This window comes from Fusarium odoratissimum, assembly GCF_000260195.1.
Source record: "Fusarium odoratissimum NRRL 54006 unplaced genomic scaffold supercont1.33, whole genome shotgun sequence".
Classification (NCBI taxonomy): Eukaryota; Fungi; Ascomycota; class Sordariomycetes; order Hypocreales; family Nectriaceae; genus Fusarium; species Fusarium odoratissimum.
The window spans coordinates 316,547-335,632 of NW_022158779.1; the positions used below are offsets into that span (position 1 = coordinate 316,547).

The following is a 19,086-nucleotide window of genomic DNA, read 5'->3' on the forward strand; positions in this document are numbered from 1 at the left end:
GTCCCCACTCTGTAGCCATGATTTCCGTCAAGGGCCTGTAAATCATTGCTCCTCTACGGATAGGGTTACATCCGACATGGTTCTCATCGCCGAGCAGCGACAATTAAATCTGGCTCGGGTCCTTTCGCTTGCTTTTTCTGACGTGTAAGATCTGTCAACACGGTTCATGCGAGGTTCGTCCCATGATTCTGGTTTTTTTCTCGAGAAAAGAAAAGATCATCGTCGTTCCTTGGTACACACGTGGAATTGCACCCCGATCAGCATGGACACACGTCGCAGGTAAGTCAGTAAGCAGCCAACACATCTCGTTTCACCGGGTTTATGAATAAGGGGAAAGGGTCTTCAAATAAATGCCCGTCTCGCTTGGCAGTGTGTTTGATCCTCTCATGCTATACCCGGTCGGCCGCGGGAAACTCGGCTCTTGAAGACAGGCATTTGTTAGATCTGAGCTGGGAACGAATTTCTCCGACGTATCAGTGGACGGCAGAAGGGCCTTACTCCGAACTTTCAGCCACCAACGCACCAAAATCACCAGTCTAGCGGCACTGGTCCGCCATTCCAAACTTAGCAATGACCACTGTAGTCATTCTCATTGATCAACCCAGTAAAGTCGGCTCCGACAAGGAGAAAAAGGGGCGCTGCAGAGGTTCCTGTTGCCACCATCTCTACGCTGCAGCCCTATCCTGGTGGGTGCGCGATCAAAGCGCTGACCCAGTAATGAATCCATCTGTTCGGCCGCTATGTCTGTCAATCCCTACTGAATCTGATGTTGATGACACGATTGCCCACGGAAGGGACCTTTTGATCAAGGTTAATCCCAAGGGGGGCCGAGTGTCACTGTGGCGTTGTATATAAAACCCCAGGGACCACTATTCCCAGGATCTCCGCTGTTCGCTGCCCGAAATCCGGATCGGCGTCTGGCTCTCCCACCATTGCTTGCCGCGCATGTCTTGACGTCTCGCTTCTTTTTTGTTTCCCTTGTCTTCTGGTTCTCTGAGCGTTACAATGGAAGATGAACGAGGAACCAGATTGCTGGTGTCAATATGGACTCTGTGCCTGCTGAGTCTCATCTTGTTGTTTCTGCGTGTTTACTGCAAACTATGGAGAGGCAAAGGTTTATGGCATGATGATTGGTGCCTTATCGCGGCTTGGGTAAGTTATCTGCAAATGCCTCTCTTGATGTTGTCTCTGACCAGTGAATGTCATGAGTATAGGTGGCGCTCGCCATTTCTGTCTCCCTCAACACATATCTCGTATCTCTCGGCTTCGGACGACACGCAGCTACGATTAGTGACGAGAACCTCATAATAATAAACAAGACGACCATTGTGGGAGCTGCTTTTGGTATAATGGCTACGACAATCAGCAAGACATCTTTCGCCATCACGTTATACCGAATTGCCACCAACGCATGGATGAAGTACTTCCTCATCTTTATTATCGTCACTATCAACGTCTCGATGAACTTGGTCTGGATTTTTGGTTTCGCCAAATGCACGCCTCTCGAGAGGGTCTGGAATCACAACGTGCCTGGAACTTGCTGGGACAAGTCAAAGCTTCTCACGTTCCAACTATTCGCTGCTTGTAGGTCCTTGGATATCAACAATGATTGTGGTTAGCGACTTACATTTCTCAGATTACTCCGCGATTCTCGACTTTGTTCTTGCTTTACTACCTTGGGTAATCCTGATGCGCATGACCATGCGTCGACGAGAGCGACTCGGCGTTGCTGTCGCTATGAGTTTAGGTGCTATGTGAGTACAAAGTACCATCAACATACGGTATTAAGTTACTAACATACTAAAAGCGCTGGAATTACTGGTATAGTCAAGGCTGTACTGGTCGTCAGCATGAAGAGTGAGGACATCACCTATGACCGCGTCGACCTCACGATCTGGACCTTGACAGAGCCTGCCGCTTCCATCATGGCCATCTGCATTCCAGTTCTGTATGTTACAATTCCGTTTCCTCTTATGTGGCCGCCTTGCTAATTTAAATAGCCGTATGCTGTATCGAGAGCTCAAGTCAAGTTCACGAAGCTATAACCGTAACAGGACCAATACAACGCCCCGCGACGTCGACACAAGAAACACGGCCGGGGCATCAAATGCTCGGCAGTCAAAGCGATATAACTCCAACTCACGCTATGGTCGAAATTCGGTCGTCATCATGTCAGGATGGCAAGAATCGCAAGAGCATCTCCAGGACGATTCAGACGGAAGCCAAAGCCAGACTAAGATGTCTATGAGTTCCGGGGGCGTGATGAAGACTGAAGAAGTTAGAGTGCACCACGAGCGTTTGAGCACATTTAGCGATGAAAATTCGATAGAGCTTAGGGGGTTGCCGCCAGCGCAAGGGAAACCCGGGCATCAAAATGCTGAAAGAGCGCCCTCGTTTTAAATTAGATTAATCACACTATTTTTAATGACCTGTGTGTATACATTCATGCTATATATTTTCGTTTACAATGTTTTTATCAGTATCGTACACCTTAGACCTACCAAGTTCGGATCAGTCCCGGGCCTGGTCGAGGAAGCCAGCGTCTCAACCCTCTAGAGCAGAATGGGCTCCGGACTGCGGAATTTGAGTTTTGAGAACAGTTCCTGCAAGATTTAATCTCTTGGCTTTTCTTACTTTCGTTGAAACTGGCGTCTTAAACCCCTGTTGTGCGCTCATTTTCTTCGTCGGGTGTTCCATATTGGTATATACGGTGACAACGATCAGCTTAGGCGGAAGTTCAGACTTGAGCGGAGGCTCATGGCCGTTATTCGATGTAAGACACGTACCATTGTTCACTTCTTTTTTATTACTTTCATTTCAATATGATACAAAAGGGGGGTCCATCAACGATAGAAGCTACTAAAGAGTCTCTCTGGACAAAACTACTGGTACATTTACCAACAGCGAATCGAGGCTGGTGAATTCAATCTCATACCTAGGACAATACATATTTCACGGCACCAATCATGTCCGTCATAGGCAGTGGTGCTGGGATATTGTGTCAGTGGTTACGCAGGGATTACGCTATAGCTATTTCACAACATCATCCGTTGCTTGACAGCACATACAACCTACCATCAATTATAACTCCCTGGAATAATAACCCAAGCCTTTTTTCAATGTTGAATGAACTGGTATTAGTCATGATGATTCGTTTGTAGACAATATCACTATTACCATCTAAGCGATAGATACCCGCCTCGCCTCCTCTTTGTATACGCATTCTAAGCCACCTAAGGGTAACGGCAGTCTGTCTATGCATATCCTGCGCTATGGATTTACTCTGAACTATTCTACATAAGGATATGACTTGCTACGTCAGGAATCGCCTCCATTCATCATCGTGGCAGTTATGCATCGTGGGTTAATCGACAGCAATACTTCGGATCAAAGCATATGCTATGTGCTCTAAAAGATCAAAAAAAGAACTGTCGATGGTAACCTCGAACTTGTGACCTTCAAAAAGCGAAGAGTGGAGTAGGGATGAGAGTTTTAGGATTTTAGGTTCGGATTTTAGAAGGTTTATAGGTTGTAGGTAGATACCACTACACCACTCTTCGCCGATGATATAGAGAGTTCCTTGGGATTATAAAGGTAGGTGTCCTGAACCAGTCACGTGCAACGTTCACTGTCTCATTTAAAGATGTGACCCGGGCCGAGCTGTCATACGTTCGATGTTGCATAGTTGTTCTTCGCTCATTCACCATGTACATGTCCGCAACAAAGCAGCCAAGACCACCAGTTTCTTTCCAAATAGATGCTTAGGGATTATGAAAACGAAACCGTCGAAGTATCTTTGAGAATAGGTGCTTACATTTATCGAGGAAAGGGGCATGACATGAAAGTCGGCGAGAACGCAGTGGGTGCCTTTGCAGGCATTATTAACAGCACCACTGAATTTTACCTAGACCAAGGATTCCTAGATATCAGAGATCACAAGGGGAAATAGTTTTCCTATGACCTCAGAGTTGCATGTGCAATAAATGATTGCGATGTTTGGGTAAATCAATACTGCACTGGGACTTGAGACCCAACAGAAAGGCATGCTCATGTTCCGGAAATAGATGCCGTATCTCAGTGAAACTCTTTCCAGCTTTCAGAAATAAACTTAGCATGATGCCGCAGCTTTTCTCGCTCATTATGAACGCCCTTGGCTCCAAGTTCGGACAGCAATTCTTGCAAACATGTTGCATCGGTGTTCCCGACTGCAAGTCAGCCCATACTCAGGGTTGCATTGCATATGCAGATAGTCATTATGTTACATGCTGGCAATAAGCTCTGATTTCAGCCTGAAATCCTTAAAATGGACAGAGTTTTAAGCGCCAACGGGAACCTTTTTTTAGCGCATGAAACATTACGATGCGAGTTTAGACTTGACAGGTTAGCTCGTTGACATCAATCGTATTACATGAATCACCTGAGGGGAGGCTTTCTTGCTTGAATTCAATATGTTCATTGCATAAGGTAACTTTGTACGGGTCATAAATGTAGATACATGAACAACACAGCTCTGCTGCTTGTGAAAACGTGAACCGACTAGCGGCAACCAATGAATATCAGAGCCTAAGGCATGCCCTTTGCCCAGCTCTTTGGTCCCAAGCTCGACCTGGGACTAGAAACCACTTGTCTGCACCACCTCGGAATCGTCTTAGATAGTTCGCACAGCAGGGCCGGGAATGGGGTAGGAAGAGAAAGACTGGTAGAGGTTGAAGAGGATACCAGGGTCGGTGGGAGTGTAGAAGGTAGTGAAGTCGCCACCACCGCTGATAGCCTGGCCGCCACTGCCAGTAACCTCGAGGTTGATGCACTGGGGGTAGGCCTGAGCACCGTTGGCCTGGCCAGCAGAGTGAAGACCGATGATCTCGTGTCGGAGAACGTATTTACCGGCCTTGAGGTTCTTGGGGACGGTGAACTTCCATGAGAAGCCATCGCGGATGAGATCGTCGGAGGCCCAGTCACCAGGGTTGCTGCCAGACTTGAGACCCTTCTGAGCGACCTTGACCCATCGGAGGCTCTGCTTGTTGATGCTGGCAAAGTCACCGCTGACGGGAGCGAGGTACTCAGTGACGGGGCCGTGGTGAGACTCGGGCCAGGTGTCCCACTTCAGAGTGACAACATCACCAGCGGCAACAACGACGGCGTTGGAGACGGGCTTAGCGCTCTTGTGGCAGATGATATCGGCGGACTTGAAGGCATCGGGTGAAACGAAGCCGTTGTCCTGGTTGCCAGCGGCCCAGCCGACAGCGTCAGAGGGAGCACCGTGGGGAATACCGCCGGTGTACTCCTTGCCACCGGCAATGACCTTTGCGACGTGACCGTGGGCGTTGGCTCCAGCGAGGAGAGCAGCCACGACACCGAGAGAGAGGTTGCAGTGCATGTTTGCGGTTTAGAAACTGTTAAAGACAAGAAGGCTTGTTGGGCAAAGGTCGATTGGTGAGAAGTGAAGAGAAGCTTGCTGGGAGGCTGATTTGGAAACATCTCGACAAGACTCTCTCACGTTTATATAGCCATCTGATCTATAATACCTACATGGAGCATCTATTCCTGTGAGTCTATACACGAAACAAGGTGACCCTTTTGGTCGACGGAGATAAAACTGGAACTAGACGAATTCGTGCCCTATCGAAAGGAGTATCAGCGTCCGTGTTTCCCAAAGGGAGCTATGATCGTCATCGACAGCCACATCAAGAGGACCGATATTAAAGGGGGTAGTAGCCAAGCGTCTCGCCTTAAGAGCTGGCGTAACGCCTGGCATTATTTCGGTCTGCAGTGTAGCATCAGATCCATTGCGTCTTTTCGGCCACCGGACAGAAGAGCCGCCTGTCGATTCGCTGTGTCACGTTTCAGGAACAAAAAATGACCAAGAAAAATCGGAACGTGAGCCCGATTATCCGCCTGTCTAAAGCAACGTCTTGGCGAGATCTTGCCTGAAACAGATTGGATGGGTACTGTGTCTCCATAGCCGCCTCAGATTTATTAGTGACAGTATGCGAAAACAATGGGCGAAACGCGTATTTAGAGTTTTATTCGTGGAAAACTAGTCTTTTAATTCGTCCTGTTTCACGGGTTTTTCATCTATCAGAGGGAAACGTCCCGGTTTAATTCCTGCTGATCGCACCGCACTAAAATAGCTTCCCGGAAGGTTGGTTAAGCATATAATGGCAATGCAGCATGCAATCATCACGATAACTATAGATAGGAGAATATTTGCGGCACGGCCGAGTTCAGATGACTTGCTATGAATACCAAGCCGGAGAGGTCGAGTGCTTATTACTGCATTGGGATGAGCAGGGAAACGGGAAGATGCGAACCGCTCGATCGCAATAGCCATGGATCAAGATGTCATCGTGGTATGAATCGTGTCACGGTGGAGATGGATGCAAGCTTTGACCAAGATGGACGAGTTTTCCCGTGGCCCTGTTTCAAGAAACAAGGTTACGCGGCCCGGTGTTTACATTCCCAAGCATTCTTTGCTTCTGCTCGCTTGGATGGACGGGATGTCATGTCGATGCAAGTTTGAAGCGAGATGGCCCAGTGATATGGTAGTGAATCGTCTGATGTAGACGGCTGTTGGCGTTTATGCGCGTTTTGGTTTCAGGCTCTTCAACACGCTGACGTCTCTAGATCTACGATTTCAAAATTAAAGTTCCTGACATGTTTCCAGCACAAACTGAGGTGCTGACAAAGGTCTTCTGATGCACAATACCAGTAGGGGAACTGCTGTTGTTATGAGCTGCAGTTGCTGGTCTACCAAGCACATACGACCAAAGGTAGTGGAAAATACGGGATCCCGTCCGCTCTCCCATAGTCAAGCCACTAACCGGCGGATTAGTAGTTGGGTCGGTGACGACCAGCGAATCCCCGCTGTTGTATGTTAAATTCTCTTTTTGCTGATGGTGAATAACAAGTCGTGGCCCCCTGTTTGCGCAAAAAAGTTTTGGGTCTGTATGGTCGGGAGCGCACGTGATGTGTGCAACTTTGATTGACAGGAAATTACCCGGTAATCTCCTGATGTGACTCTCGCTGCCAGGCTAAATCCCTTACCCTAAATATGCTCTTTGATGCTGTAAATAAGAGAAAAGGCTTAAAGGATGAATGTGATATCACATGCCGTTATGCTTCAATGATCTCAGAACTAAATGTGTCTTTTTAATGGCGTCGCGCAGCTATGTGAAAGATACTTCACGCCGTGAAATGTTTATCAGCGATATGCAAAACGTGATTCAACCAATTTACAATTAAGCCTAAAGACGTCATGACAGACGCAACCTAACAGGTCGTTCACGCAAATTAAATATTCCAAGTGTATTTCATAGGCAAATAGCAAATTGATTCACGGGCAGCGAGCTCCCTTTAGAGAATGGTGTACATCGGAGCTCATCGTCATTATTTATTCACATCAAAATTCACAATGCCTACATGACGAATGACCAACCATGAATATCGGATTACTGAGAAACGAACAAAGCGCGACGAGAGTCAAACATGCGCGTTTCAACGCGCTTTTGCGTCACATTCATTTACGATTTACACTCTTCTTCACCACTCAGGCAAGCCCGAGAAAGTAATGAAAAGGGATGGAGCTCAACAAGCGCGTGTTCGCGTCACCTAGAGGCAGTGTAATACTAGGGACACTGTGGACGGGATCATATGCAAGCATAGAGGAAGCCATCCGTTGGCCAAAAATAGGAATAATCACGATTGATGTCCTTAGACATCTTTCAGAGATTAAACTGAAAAGAACAGATACTACACTTGATCTAAGCCAAAAGGCAAAGAGAGCTAAGGAGAAAAGAAGAAGAGAAGCGTAGCTTGGGCGGGCTCGACGAGAAATTTATACTGAAGACTGGGGCGGTGAAAACGGAGGTTTGGCAGAATATGGTTTTGAGACCTGAGGTATTCGTGGTTGAAAATGCGGTGGCTGGGAGATTCATTTCGCTTGGTCGAAGCGAAAGTACCACAGTATCATTGACCAGTAGACGAATGTCTCCCAGTGCCTCAATCGTCGCCTGCCACAATTGACAGAGTTCGAGGCAGCGCGAAGATATTTCTGGAGGGGTTGAAGATGCACCAATTGACTGCATCATTTGCCACGCCTCTTCGGGTCACATCAGAAAGTTCTATGCCGCTGAGCGTCAAAACTGGGACCGGACACGTGGGCGAGCCTCGCGATATCACAGATCGTTTCGTCCGACGTCACATTCTCTGTCAAGAATGTGTTCCCCATCAGACAGGCTGCATATTTCCGGGCCGCGATTTGCTGCACCAAGAGCCTCCAAGTTCTGGGTTGCATATTCAGTTGCCATATGACCGCCTGGCTCAAGCACGAAAGTGTCTGCGATGATCAAAATGCTTACAAAACTAACCTGTTATCCGGAAAAATATTGATTTCTTGAAGTATATTTCCCTCGATGCCTTGGCGGACCTCGATTGAAGACATCATAGCTGAATGCAATATCACACCGCGTATTTTGTCGCATGCCGACTTCAAATGAATGGAACACTTAAAAGCGATACTATTGTTCCCGGTTGACATTATCTACTCGAATGGACTGACGTATCCATAAGTCGTTCGTCGTAAGATCATTACATAAAGTCCACCTCAATCAAACCCCAAATAATCATGCGCAACCATCAGACTTGTAAACAAGAGCTGACGGATCCTCCTTCTGCAAATAGTTTTGCTCAATCAAAAACTTGACATTGCCAGTTTCGCCAGTGAAGAACTGCGCTCCGAGACCGGGCTGGCCAAACCAAGGCGCGATAGGTCCTCCAACCACTGTAAGAGGCTTGATGACCCGGTAGACGTGGTAGTTGTACGGGAAGTCTGGAGTATCGGGGTTTGTAGCCAAGTTCGAAGGAGGGAGAGCTCTTTGCGAGTAGGGAGCAGAGGCAGCAGAGACGTATGATCCTAAAATGCTGTTAGACTGTGCTGTTGGACTGAGGCGACGCGACTTACCGTATTCGCTTCCAAATCGATCTACGAGAGTTCCGACCTGGAGAACCATGCTGCCATTGATGGCATTGCCATTCGCGTCAAGCTGGAAGCCATTCTGCGGAGGGTATTTGTAGTTGCCCTTCTCGTCTGTCCATGTCTGGAGGAATTGAATTGGTGTAAGGCCACCGAAGCGGTTGTAGCTCTCCACGGTTGCGCTCAGCGGGAGCTTCTTTGGAAGCTTCGTAGGGCCGAGCCGAGCATCACGGCAGATGTAATCTTTGGAGCTGGATCCACCGTCGCGAGTGCCGGTACAATCGCAGGCTGCTCTCTCAGCGATAATTGGGTTGGGCAGAGCTGAGACTGTGGAGAGGCACAGCAGCGATGAGAGGAGAAAAGAGGGAAGCATTTTGGATCAAGTTTGCTATCGCGTCAGGGAATATGGACTTGGATACGAGCTGCTGCCCTCAACAACAAAGGACAGAGGCATCTTCTTATACATATGAGCCGTGTCTAAGCCAAGAGCGCATGTGAATCTATTGATATTGTGTCTCTGTTGACGAGCTGAGATCTGCATGATGACCCCGCTGTTACTCCGATGACCTCAGACGGCGCATCCGAGCTGAGCACAATGTCTTACTCTCCCCTCCTTGGGTGCAAGGATACAGTGGCCTAATGCAGGAATGCTGGCAAATGAGCTAGATTGGCAGTGAGTGATACAGATGCCCAGATTCACATGGCCTCAACAAAATAATTAGGATACGTAATGACCTGACCCTGAGTAATTGAAAAGCACATGAAAGAAGCGGTCGCGGTCAGATTGAGGATCGAACTCATGCCCCATGTAATTTTGACGCTCGTTGAGCTTTTGCGCGTTGATGGAAGATGACCTAAAGATGCACTATCGAATCTCGCTGCCGTGTTTTGTTCCAGACCTGGGTGACACAGCAACCTCTCCGCGATTTAGTGCGTTGCTAGGCGGTAAGCCTTGTGAATTAGTTGATTGCTTCCCATGCATGGAACTTTTAGCGGAACAACGAGTACCATTTGTCGGACCCTCAGCGCAACAACCAGCCATTCTTACAGGGGTTCGACGGTCCTTTTTTGGTTGCCTGAGAGCTGACTTTCAGGTGGCTGGCTGATTAACCAAACGAGCACTGTGCATATTAGCTAAGACATGGCTTCACGCGCTACAGCACATTTCGTTTTACGTATTGCAGGACCCATCCCCGACATTTTCTGTAGCAACAGCCCGCCCCATCGAACGGGGTAATTGGTAGCACGGGCGATCACGATGGCGGTCTGGAAATGATCAACATCGAGTTGAATTGGCTCTACTATCTACTCCGTACTCTCGTGGCCATCGCCTAACCCTCAAGCCAAGCCAACAATCTTGAGCGCGTCCTCCCAAAGTCGAGCCTCGCGCTCTGGGTCATATGCATGTGGCGCATACCCTCTGCCGAAGTGAGGATCAATCTGCTTCGCTGGAGGCGCCTCCTCACAGTTCTCCAGATATCTTCCTCCAGCGTTTTCCCACTGCTTGCCGATAGCCGCCCAGACTGTCGTCGCAGCACCCTGCTCGGGGCTCTTTATCATCTTCTTAGCCGTGTCGCTACTAGCAAGAGCCTGTAGGTGCTCTGGGGGAATATATCTTGAAAGCTCGGTCAGGATGCCTCCGGGGTGAACACTTGTTGCGTGTAAGCCTTGAGCACCGTATCGACGGTCTATCTCATTAGCGAGGTAGATATCAGCCGTCTTGGATTGACCATAGGAGATCCATGGGTCGTAACCGCCCTTCTGGAAGTTATAGTTGTCGGATTCGTTGATACCGCCATGCTGGTGTGCTGATGAAGCAAGAACAACGACTCTGGAGTTAAGCTCGGGAGTCACGGCCGCGAGCAAGGCTGGCTTGAGAAGCTCGAAGAACAAGAAGTGGGCGAGGTAGTTGACTCCGAACTGCATCTCATGGCCATCCTTCGTGAGCTCAAGTTCTGGGACAGCCATGACACCAGCATTCTCAACTAGAATGTTGATCTTGTCGGTTTTATCCAATATATTCTTGGCAGCAGTACGAACACTGTCGAAGGAAGTCAGGTCGAGCTCAATGAACTCCATTCGACTGGCATCGAAGAATTCTTCGCAGGCTTTCTTTGCCTTGTCCAGGTTTCTTGCAGTCAAGAACAATCTGGCGCCAGTTTCTGCAAGAGCTCTGGCGGTCTCAATACCAATACCAGAAGAAGTTCCGGTAATGACGATGACTTTGCCCTTGAGCTTGCCTTCGACGCCCTCGTCTTTGATGATCTGGAGAGCGGTAGGTCTGGCATCGCCAGGACCTTGAGGGTTTTCATGTGCAGCAGAGTACCGAGACATACTGTGTTGGAATATGAGATGGAGTATTGAGAAATAAGTGTTGTAATGTGAAAGAAGCTTGTAGGAGATCTGATTTCTCAAGTTCATAGACCAAACGTTGACTTATATACTTAATTCCATCACCCTCATGTTTCAACAACGCTGGATCTTGCGACTAAACTTACGTGACTTAGAACCTGAAAGCACCAATCAGACCGCTCAGTTTCACAAGTGATGCATGCACGACAATTACAAGCTTGTAACTTTCAGCACTGCCGCTTAATTCCGGGCCGCTAGATGGGATCATGATGCATCATGAGTGACAGTTTCTGCCTGATTGGGCTTAGCGTCGGAGTTTGGGGGTTAGGCGGAGTTCAACCCTTTGTCAGCTGGCTGACGTCTTTTTCCTTTATAGGACTGGCATATATCTCAGTTTCATGGATGACTTCTTTTTCCTAATTGGAACCTTAATTCTAAACATCTCATCTCCACAATAAACCCTTGAACAGGAGCAATGGAGAATGCCGAGAATGATCAGGAGCGCAAGGCTCGTAAGCGGGCACAGAACCGGCTGAATCAGAGAGCACGGAGTATGAAACCTTATCTCCGCTGAGCTGCATTGGTACTGAACGTCATCGTAGGGGAACGCTTGAGGAGAGAGAATGAAGATAGGAACGGGCCAGGCAAACGACCTTATCGAGTTGACCGTTGGAGGATCGGTACCGACGCAAACACCGAAGAAGAACTCAAGACTGCTTCAGCCCAGGATATGGCGCTGTCCAGAGAAGAAAAAGAGTCGCCATCGCAGCAACTTATCATAGCAAACCAATCTAGCTACAACAGCGGCGTAGTCATCTCTGTTGACCATCGCCTTCTTCATCTCATCAGCTACAATGTTTGCAGAGGCATGATGACCAACAAGAAAATGATGAGGCTGTTTGCAGAGTTCATCATGGCATTCGACTTCCCAACATTAGAACCCCAATCAAAGACATACTGCGACATTGCTGTCGTTCGACCTCTTGACCGAGAACATCTACCACTACCAACTCGCCTGGAACCAACTCAGATTCAGATGAACTCGCCGCATCCTTGCTGGATCGATATCCTACCGTTCCCAGATCTTCGAGATAATCTCATTCGGAAGCAACTCACATATGATCACATACAATTTCTGGAGGATTTGGTCGGCGATTTCGTGTACATTTTACCTCCTGCGGTGCCGTCATCAAGGTGCGTTGCACCGCCGCTCAAAAGGCTAGAAGGAGGATATCAACCAAAGGAAAGTGCTGGAATGATCTTATGGGGCGAGCCGCACCTCAGTGAGAGCTGGGAAGTTACTCCAAGCTTCATGGCGAGATGGTCATGGTTAATTGGGGAGTGCAAGGATCTTGTTCGAGTTTCCAACAACTGGAGACAGAGTCGAGGGGAACAGCCACTTCGGTCAGTTCGTGTTTCTTGAGTAGGAATTGGATATAAAAAGGAGGAAATGCAAAAAGACGAACTTGATGAGACTGGGACTCGAACCCAGGAGGATTGCTCCACCAGGAATTGGTGTTAAGGTTGACCTTAACCTGGCGCCATAACCAACTCGGCCATCTCACCGATTTGCTTGATGACAAAGCATTTATTGGACTTGTTGACCAGCACACGGCACAATGCTCATGTCTTCTGTTGAAGTACTCCCTAATTGTATTTGTGAGAAATTGTTCTAATCAAGATAGCATTCAATCACTATCTGAGACTTTGCTCGTGAAGTCAGGAATCGATCGTGGCGTGACTAGCCCCAACCTCGGAGCAATTTGACTGCTTTCTATCTGCACTACCCTTGAAAGCCCTGGGGCTTGTCTCCAAGCTTGTCTGTTCAGAAGTTCTCAAAGAGATACCTCATCCCAGCCCAGATCTCCTCACCAGACTCAACAATCTGCTTCGGTGGAAGAACAAACCCATTGCCCCTCAGCCTCTGGGGCCGAAGCTCCATACCCCAAGCAAGCTCTGCTCCAGCAACATCATAAACCCAGTCACTGCTTCCACCCGAAGTCTGATAGATGGTCTGACAAGTTGGGCCGTAGTAGAAATTCAAGTCGTTGACCTGTTTGATAGCGTCTGCAACGCTGCCAGCGAGTTCCATCTGTTCCTTGATATCGGTGATGTTGGTGTCGCAAGTGTAGCCGTACGGAAGGAGGATCAACTGGCTGAAAGAGTGAAAGTCGATGTAAGACTTTATGCCATTCTTCTGCGCAACTGATTTCGTATGCTTGACGAGAGCTTTGTTTTCGGGAGTATCGCCAGCCTTCATGCCGCGATATGTCTCGTTGCAAGTATCAGTGGAGGAACCGCCGGGGATATCCCATTCATGAGGCCAGTTTCGGTTGAGATCGGTGCCGATGCATTTCTGACCAGCTCGCTTCTGGCGGTTCTTTCGCCACAACCGGTCGTCAGTTATAGTATAAACGAAGCCTATGAAGCAGTCAGCATCCGTGTTCCACGTTTTGAAGAGACGTTTGAAGACTCACCGTCGGGGTTCGCAATCGGAATGATGTAGAAGTCGTAGTTGTTGAGTGTATCTCGAACAAGCCGATCTTTATTCTGGTAGCCTTGGACAAGCCTCCACGCCATGTACTCAACGGTCTGTGAAAAGCGTTAGAATACTACAACTCTCTACTGAGTTGGACGTTTCCTACCATTCCGCTGATCCACTCGCGTGCGTGAGAGTTCGCATGCCAAACGATGGCAGGGTTCCTTCCCTTATCGCCTTTGCCCCAGAGGTGAATACCTTGGATCTCTCTGTTCTGTACAGTCATACCGGCTGTGAAAACCTCCGAGTTTTTGGGGAACGAGGCTTGTAAATCGGACAGAAACTGTAGGTGCTGCTCGAAGCTATGGTAGGACTTGAAGTAAGATTTATCGGGTAGCTTTGCATTAGCACCGGGACGTTTGGCGGTAGCTACCAACCATCAGTAAGTAGAATTGACAAGATCACTGAGATTAATGACCTTGATAGAGTCCAAAGCTTCCCTCTTGGGCGATCTCGGCACCCATGTTATCGCTGACAACGGCGGTTTTCAGGCCAAGACGCTTAAAGGCATCGAGCTGTCCAGGAGGAATGGCGACCTCAAAAACGTCGTGATTTTGCCCGCAGCTCAAAGAGACGTGATCGATGCTTTTGAGAAGGCTAAGGATGTCTTTGTCGGACGGGCGAGCAGTGATGGAGAAGGCTTTCCAGCCATCATATGACACCTTGGCTGCAACAATGGGCAGTAGAAGCCCGGCGTATAAAATACTGAACAACATATTGAGGAATTCTGGGGTTGACGAAAGTTGCTGGAGATATGTTGAGTAATATGGTTCACTTTGGTTGAGAAGGTTCCTGTCGCCCTCCTTTATACTACTTTCGAGACACTGACAAACTCAAACGAAAACGGATGAATGTCCAAGATTATGATTCATAGCCCGTGAATCATCACGGCTTCCGGGCACTTGGCTGCATTAGATGTTGGACAGGTCACAATAGCCGACCGCATCATGTGGAGTGCCCATCACTGATTCGTGTGTTTCGACTGGAGGAATTAATTATTGTCATGGAAATATGGCCGATTGCTCTATGGATGGTGGTTTTGTCTCACAACTATTAGATGGCGGCTTGATTGTTCTGTTGGTGGGCGCATAGACAGGGGCATCGGACAAAAAGAACAATATTAAGGTCTGTTGGTCGTCCTGTTTCACTTCGCCCCTCATTGGACAGTAACACAACAAGCTCATCTTCTCCAGTAACCTATCACTTTATTCCGCATCAGGCGCCAACATGGTCCGCGCTTTGGCCCCTCTCCCAATTCTTCTGTAGCACCTTGGCCATTCTGCTCCAGATGCGTCGTGGCATCTCATGCCCAACATCCTCCCAAAGCACATACTCAACATTACCGGGTATCGCTTTCGCCAAGGCTTCTCCGTGAATCTCCCCAAAGATCTGATCCTTGCCTGCTTGCACAACCGTGGTCGGACATTTGATCATCATGAGCGTGTCAACCCCTGGCCAGCCATCTTTTTCGTACGACGCGGCGCCGTGATTCGGAGCTTTGCTGTACAATGTGCCACCTTTGATATCCCGTTCCACCAGACGTCTCACCGCCTTCTCCACCTCCTTTCTCTCTTCCGCATCAGGCTGCGTTGTGAGTGCGTCATAAACGGTCATTCCGTTTTTGATGGCCGTTTCCCTCTGATCTCCGAAGCCGGCCAGCATAGGTTGGAATCCGAGATCAAGTCCTCCTTTGATTGGGAGCTCAGGACTCACGCCGGGAGACGTATACAGAAGCGACAGGCTTTTGACATGCTGGGGCATACGCGCAGCGACCGTGTAGGCGACTGGACCTCCTTTGCTCAGACCAACAATATGGAAGCCCTTTGAGGGATCGTTGAGGTTCAAGTGGTTTGCGAGTCCTTCAATGTCGCCTGCCATATCTCCAATTGAGTATCCGCCCGGCACGGGAAACTCAGTTGACAGGCCCGTGTCTCTTGGATCGAAGCGGATTACGAAGTACTTCTTGCCATCTTCGGAGGACTGAAGCTTTTCGATAAGATCTTCTGCCCATACTATCATTGAATCCGCATTGCCTGGCACGAGTATGACCGCAGGGTCTGACGGGTCGCCAAAGGTTTGATAACAGATACGCAATCTGTTAGTGAGCTGGGCGAACAGTTCTGGTGAGGTGTTCATTTTGCTATGATAATTCTGATAAAAGTGTTTACAAAATCTCTTGGCGAAAAATGTGCTGTTATTAGAAGGCAATCATTGCAGATGTTTGTTTGTCCAGGACAATTGTGGGGGCTGATGTCAGCACTAATGCAGAGAAATCCAGGGGAATGAATGCTCCGGTGTCCAGCAGTTACCAACCCCTTCCTCCCAAGACCCTGGTAACTGATATTCTTGTGAATCCCCATTGGCTCGCTCGCATGCCAATACTCTTTCTGGCACAGTGTTCTAGTAAGGAGGCCCATTGACATTTGTGCAGATGAGTCATGCAACTTGAAGTCAACAACTCATTATAGCCACTGTCAGGTCGTTCGGGTGTTATTGTAGCTTGGATCATCATTCCAGCATATATATGTAGAACCCTAAAAGGTTTTTGATCGCTGCTGTAGTTGGCCCATTTCTCAAAACTGTCTTGCATGGTAGGGCGACGCTGAAGCCAACTGCAGTCATATATATTTCTTGTCAATGAGTTCCCTCTTCTAGCTGCTATTAAGACTGACAGGACAATAAAAGTGTAGAGCATACCTAGAGTCAGACCTTCATGCCCGTCTGACTTCATGATGCTATGATAAATCTTAGGTCTTCCACTTCTCACACAAAAGTTTGGTGATGCTTACAAACATAAGTTCTGAGACTGAGACAATGAAATCGCCAATGTTGTTTGCATTGTACCCTGACAAGTGACTCAGTATCGAGCCTCGCACTCCGTGGAATTGATGGTAAGCTTCACTGAGGCTGTTGCTAAACTCTCGCTTTGTTTCATTCCTCTAGTGGAATGCAATGGCATTGTTCATAATGAAAATTGCGATATTTTTACCATATCTTAGGTTACACTGAAAGCTCAACTTATCTAGAGGGTTTGCATGTCGATGCTATGGTTATCAAGCCGATGGCTGTCGTGGCTTCTGAGTATGCGATGCAATACAAGGCCACGAATATGGATCCGAGGGTAAGTAATGTCTTCATTTGATTTTACCAGCTGACCTGCTCACTCTGTGTTCAGCCACTTGAGATGCAGGTAACTTTTTAGGCTGTCTCCAGGAGGATGAAGAGAATGGGAAAAAGCGTGCGATAGCAATGTGGACAATTGGCGAGCTTGTAGAAGGATGCAGACGGCAAGTCACCAAGAAATTTTGTCACTTGCTTGGCCATCGGTGCCAAGTCAGATTAACCACGATCCTAGGAGGATTGCTTACACATCATCCTCGGGGCGATTTACATAACAACTCCATACTTGAGTACCACCATGATATCACCAATCCCCTTAAAGTCAAATCATAGGAAGTTATACAGAGAAGACATTCCGAGCTTCGGCGTTGTCCCCGCAGATTATCAAGCTAAGATAGATTGGTAATCGGCGTTCCGTGGGGATAGCGTTAAACACCAACTAAAGTCTAAGCAGCCAATCAATGACGCATGCTAGCCATTCTAAGTTCCACTATCATGACGCCATTTAGCGGTATAAATGTCCTCAAGAGCTTCTATATCTTCATGATATTCACCAAGCAAGTCTTATCATTACTCACAAAACCGCAGCTTTACAACAACAGAAACCGACATCATGACTACCAAGGCTATCGTATTCGTCGAGAAGGGCAAGGCCACTATCCAGGAGGTCCCGAAGCCCAAGCTCCGAGACGACTATATCCTCGTCAAGGTCAATGCCGTTGGCTTGAACCCTACCGACTGGAAGCATATCGACTTTGGACTCACTCAACCTGGTTCTAGAATCGGATGTGACTACGCTGGTATAGTCGAGGAAGTTGGCCCCAAGGTCACCAAGTCTTTCAAGAAGGGCGACCGGATCAGCGGTGTAGTCCATGGAGCGTCAGTATTTGGGTATCGTTAGGTTAATTTCATCTAAGCATATTTAGTGATGCAACTCAGCTCGAGAACGGAGGCTTTGCCGAGTACATTGTGGCAAAAGGAGATGTACAGATCAAGACGCCCGATAATGTTACTGACGAAGAGGCTGCTACTCTCGGTATCTCTATTGCCACGGTAGTAAGTTTGACCTGACGAGTACAAAGCATAAATGCTGATCACCGACACAGGGCCAAGGCCTTTACAAGACACTGGGACTGCCTCTACCCACCGAGGGCAAGAAGAGCGATGAGTTTATCCTCATTCACGGCGGTAGCACTGCAACTGGCATTTACGGTATCCAGTTCGCCAAACTTTCGGGGCTGAGGGTTATCGCGACTGCTTCTCCTCATAACTTCGACTATCTCAAGTCCCTCGGAGCCGAGGCAGTCTTTGATTACAAGTCGCCCAACATTGCTGAGGAAATTCGCAAGTACACCAACAACACCCTCAAGCTCGCCTGGGACTGCACCGCGCAAGACGTCGCCATCAGCGCTGGAGCTATCAGCACCGAGGGCGGCAAGTACGCTACTCTTCTGCCAGTCGACAAGCAAAAATTGCTCGACGTGAACCCCAAGGTCGATGGACCTTATGTCACGCTTATGTATTCCATCTTTGGCGAGCGATTCTTCAAGGGACAGGAGACTCCTGCTCAGCCTGAAGAGTTTGAGTTTGCGAAGAAGTTCTGGGAGATCAGCCGACAGCTGCTTGAGGAGGGTAAGGTGAAGGCTCCTCAGACGTTTGTCAACCGCGGCGGTAGTGGCTTTGAAGGTATTCTGAAAGGCTTGGATGAATTGAGAGCAAACAAGGTTTCTGGAGGAAAGCTGGTGTATACTCTGTGAGATATGTATTATATTATGAAAGAGCTAGACAGATAGATTAGACATCGTATGCGCCTCGCATGAACTAGAGTCTTAAGATGTTCTTCTCTGCATATTGTGGCTGTGAACTTAAACTTTATTCTCCTAATTATTTTCAAAATATGCATAAGTAAAAAAATGTTGAAAAAATTATCCAAAGCTCTATTATTAATAAGGGCTGAGTAAAAAGAAAAAAGAATTGATATGTTAATTGTAATTTGCTTAAAATGGCAAAAGATGAAGAAATGCCTCCACACCGGATTGAACGATGGACCTTTGCATTACAAGTGCAACGCTCTACCACTGAGCTATAGAGGCGGATCTATTGG

At 48.0% G+C, this 19,086-nt stretch overlaps 8 protein-coding genes and 3 non-coding genes across 12 annotated transcripts; 4 read left to right on the forward strand and 7 right to left on the reverse strand.

Moving 5' to 3' along the window:
- Window positions 1–718: 718 nt before the first annotated feature.
- Window positions 719–2,489, forward strand: FOIG_13499 (uncharacterized protein). Of its 2 annotated transcripts, XM_031214657.1 has the most exons (5): window positions 719–1,152; window positions 1,215–1,584; window positions 1,637–1,754; window positions 1,808–1,948; window positions 2,001–2,489. In XM_031214657.1, exons 1-5 carry the CDS (start codon window positions 1,006–1,008, stop codon window positions 2,398–2,400), a joined length of 1,176 nt encoding a protein of 391 aa, XP_031055748.1. In that variant the 5' UTR covers window positions 719–1,005; the 3' UTR covers window positions 2,401–2,489. The 2 variants fall into 2 exon arrangements, with proteins under 2 accessions (XP_031055748.1, XP_031055749.1); XM_031214658.1 differs by having other exon boundaries at window positions 719–1,584.
- A 1,932-nt stretch (window positions 2,490–4,421) lies between these two features.
- Window positions 4,422–5,465, reverse strand: FOIG_13500 (uncharacterized protein). Its single transcript, XM_031214659.1, has one exon. It carries the CDS (start codon window positions 5,375–5,377, stop codon window positions 4,649–4,651), a length of 729 nt encoding a protein of 242 aa, XP_031055750.1. The 5' UTR covers window positions 5,378–5,465; the 3' UTR covers window positions 4,422–4,648.
- A 1,295-nt stretch (window positions 5,466–6,760) lies between these two features.
- Window positions 6,761–6,876, forward strand: FOIG_13501. Its single transcript, XR_004093455.1, has one exon. It is a non-coding gene; the product is annotated as a 5S ribosomal RNA (ribosomal RNA).
- A 1,399-nt stretch (window positions 6,877–8,275) lies between these two features.
- FOIG_13502 (uncharacterized protein) lies at window positions 8,276–9,526 on the reverse strand. Its single transcript, XM_031214660.1, has 2 exons — window positions 8,960–9,526; window positions 8,276–8,911 (listed from the first exon to the last, which is right to left on the reverse strand). The coding sequence occupies exons 1-2, from the start codon at window positions 9,342–9,344 to the stop codon at window positions 8,622–8,624; spliced, it is 675 nt and encodes a 224-aa protein (XP_031055751.1). The 5' UTR covers window positions 9,345–9,526; the 3' UTR covers window positions 8,276–8,621.
- Window positions 9,527–10,309: 783 nt separating this feature from the next.
- On the reverse strand, window positions 10,310–11,305 carry FOIG_13503 (alcohol dehydrogenase; the record flags this gene model as incomplete). The annotated part of the gene is made up of 1 exon (XM_031214661.1): window positions 10,310–11,305. One exon carries the CDS (start codon window positions 11,303–11,305, stop codon window positions 10,310–10,312), a length of 996 nt encoding a protein of 331 aa, XP_031055752.1.
- A 493-nt stretch (window positions 11,306–11,798) lies between these two features.
- On the forward strand, window positions 11,799–13,073 carry FOIG_13504 (uncharacterized protein; the record flags this gene model as incomplete). The annotated part of the gene is made up of 2 exons (XM_031214662.1): window positions 11,799–11,874; window positions 11,926–13,073. The coding sequence occupies 2 exons, from the start codon at window positions 11,799–11,801 to the stop codon at window positions 12,744–12,746; spliced, it is 897 nt and encodes a 298-aa protein (XP_031055753.1). The 3' UTR covers window positions 12,747–13,073.
- On the reverse strand, window positions 12,791–12,889 carry FOIG_13505. The gene has a single exon. It is a non-coding gene; the product is annotated as a tRNA-Leu (tRNA).
- A 75-nt stretch (window positions 13,074–13,148) lies between the features above and the next one.
- FOIG_13506 (uncharacterized protein) lies at window positions 13,149–14,578 on the reverse strand (the record flags this gene model as incomplete). The annotated part of the gene is made up of 4 exons (XM_031214663.1): window positions 13,149–13,744; window positions 13,801–13,915; window positions 13,969–14,231; window positions 14,281–14,578. The coding sequence occupies 4 exons, from the start codon at window positions 14,576–14,578 to the stop codon at window positions 13,149–13,151; spliced, it is 1,272 nt and encodes a 423-aa protein (XP_031055754.1).
- A 268-nt stretch (window positions 14,579–14,846) lies between these two features.
- Window positions 14,847–16,067, reverse strand: FOIG_13507 (uncharacterized protein). The gene has a single exon (XM_031214664.1). The coding sequence runs from the start codon at window positions 15,996–15,998 to the stop codon at window positions 15,078–15,080; it is 921 nt and encodes a 306-aa protein (XP_031055755.1). The 5' UTR covers window positions 15,999–16,067; the 3' UTR covers window positions 14,847–15,077.
- A 1,462-nt stretch (window positions 16,068–17,529) lies between these two features.
- Window positions 17,530–18,830, forward strand: FOIG_13508 (uncharacterized protein). Its single transcript, XM_031214665.1, has 3 exons — window positions 17,530–17,861; window positions 17,909–18,038; window positions 18,089–18,830. Exons 1-3 carry the CDS (start codon window positions 17,596–17,598, stop codon window positions 18,737–18,739), a joined length of 1,047 nt encoding a protein of 348 aa, XP_031055756.1. The 5' UTR covers window positions 17,530–17,595; the 3' UTR covers window positions 18,740–18,830.
- A 173-nt stretch (window positions 18,831–19,003) lies between these two features.
- Window positions 19,004–19,075, reverse strand: FOIG_13509. The gene has a single exon. It is a non-coding gene; the product is annotated as a tRNA-Thr (tRNA).
- Between the last annotated feature and the right edge of the window lie 11 nt (window positions 19,076–19,086).

Coding starts and splice junctions, on each gene's coding strand:
- FOIG_13499 (XM_031214657.1), top strand. CDS start 1,006: ATGGAAGATGAACGAGGAACCAGATTGCTGGTGTCAATATGGACTCTG. Junction 1,755..1,807: donor GCTATGAGTTTAGGTGCTAT/GTGAGTACAAAG, acceptor ACATACTAAAAG/CGCTGGAATTACTGGTATAG. Junction 1,949..2,000: donor GCCATCTGCATTCCAGTTCT/GTATGTTACAAT, acceptor TAATTTAAATAG/CCGTATGCTGTATCGAGAGC.
- FOIG_13500 (XM_031214659.1), bottom strand. CDS start 5,377: ATGCACTGCAACCTCTCTCTCGGTGTCGTGGCTGCTCTCCTCGCTGGA.
- FOIG_13502 (XM_031214660.1), bottom strand. CDS start 9,344: ATGCTTCCCTCTTTTCTCCTCTCATCGCTGCTGTGCCTCTCCACAGTC. Junction 8,912..8,959: donor TCGATTTGGAAGCGAATACG/GTAAGTCGCGTC, acceptor ACAGCATTTTAG/GATCATACGTCTCTGCTGCC.
- FOIG_13507 (XM_031214664.1), bottom strand. CDS start 15,998: ATGAACACCTCACCAGAACTGTTCGCCCAGCTCACTAACAGATTGCGT.
- FOIG_13508 (XM_031214665.1), top strand. CDS start 17,596: ATGACTACCAAGGCTATCGTATTCGTCGAGAAGGGCAAGGCCACTATC. Junction 17,862..17,908: donor AGCGGTGTAGTCCATGGAGC/GTCAGTATTTGG, acceptor AAGCATATTTAG/TGATGCAACTCAGCTCGAGA. Junction 18,039..18,088: donor GTATCTCTATTGCCACGGTA/GTAAGTTTGACC, acceptor TCACCGACACAG/GGCCAAGGCCTTTACAAGAC.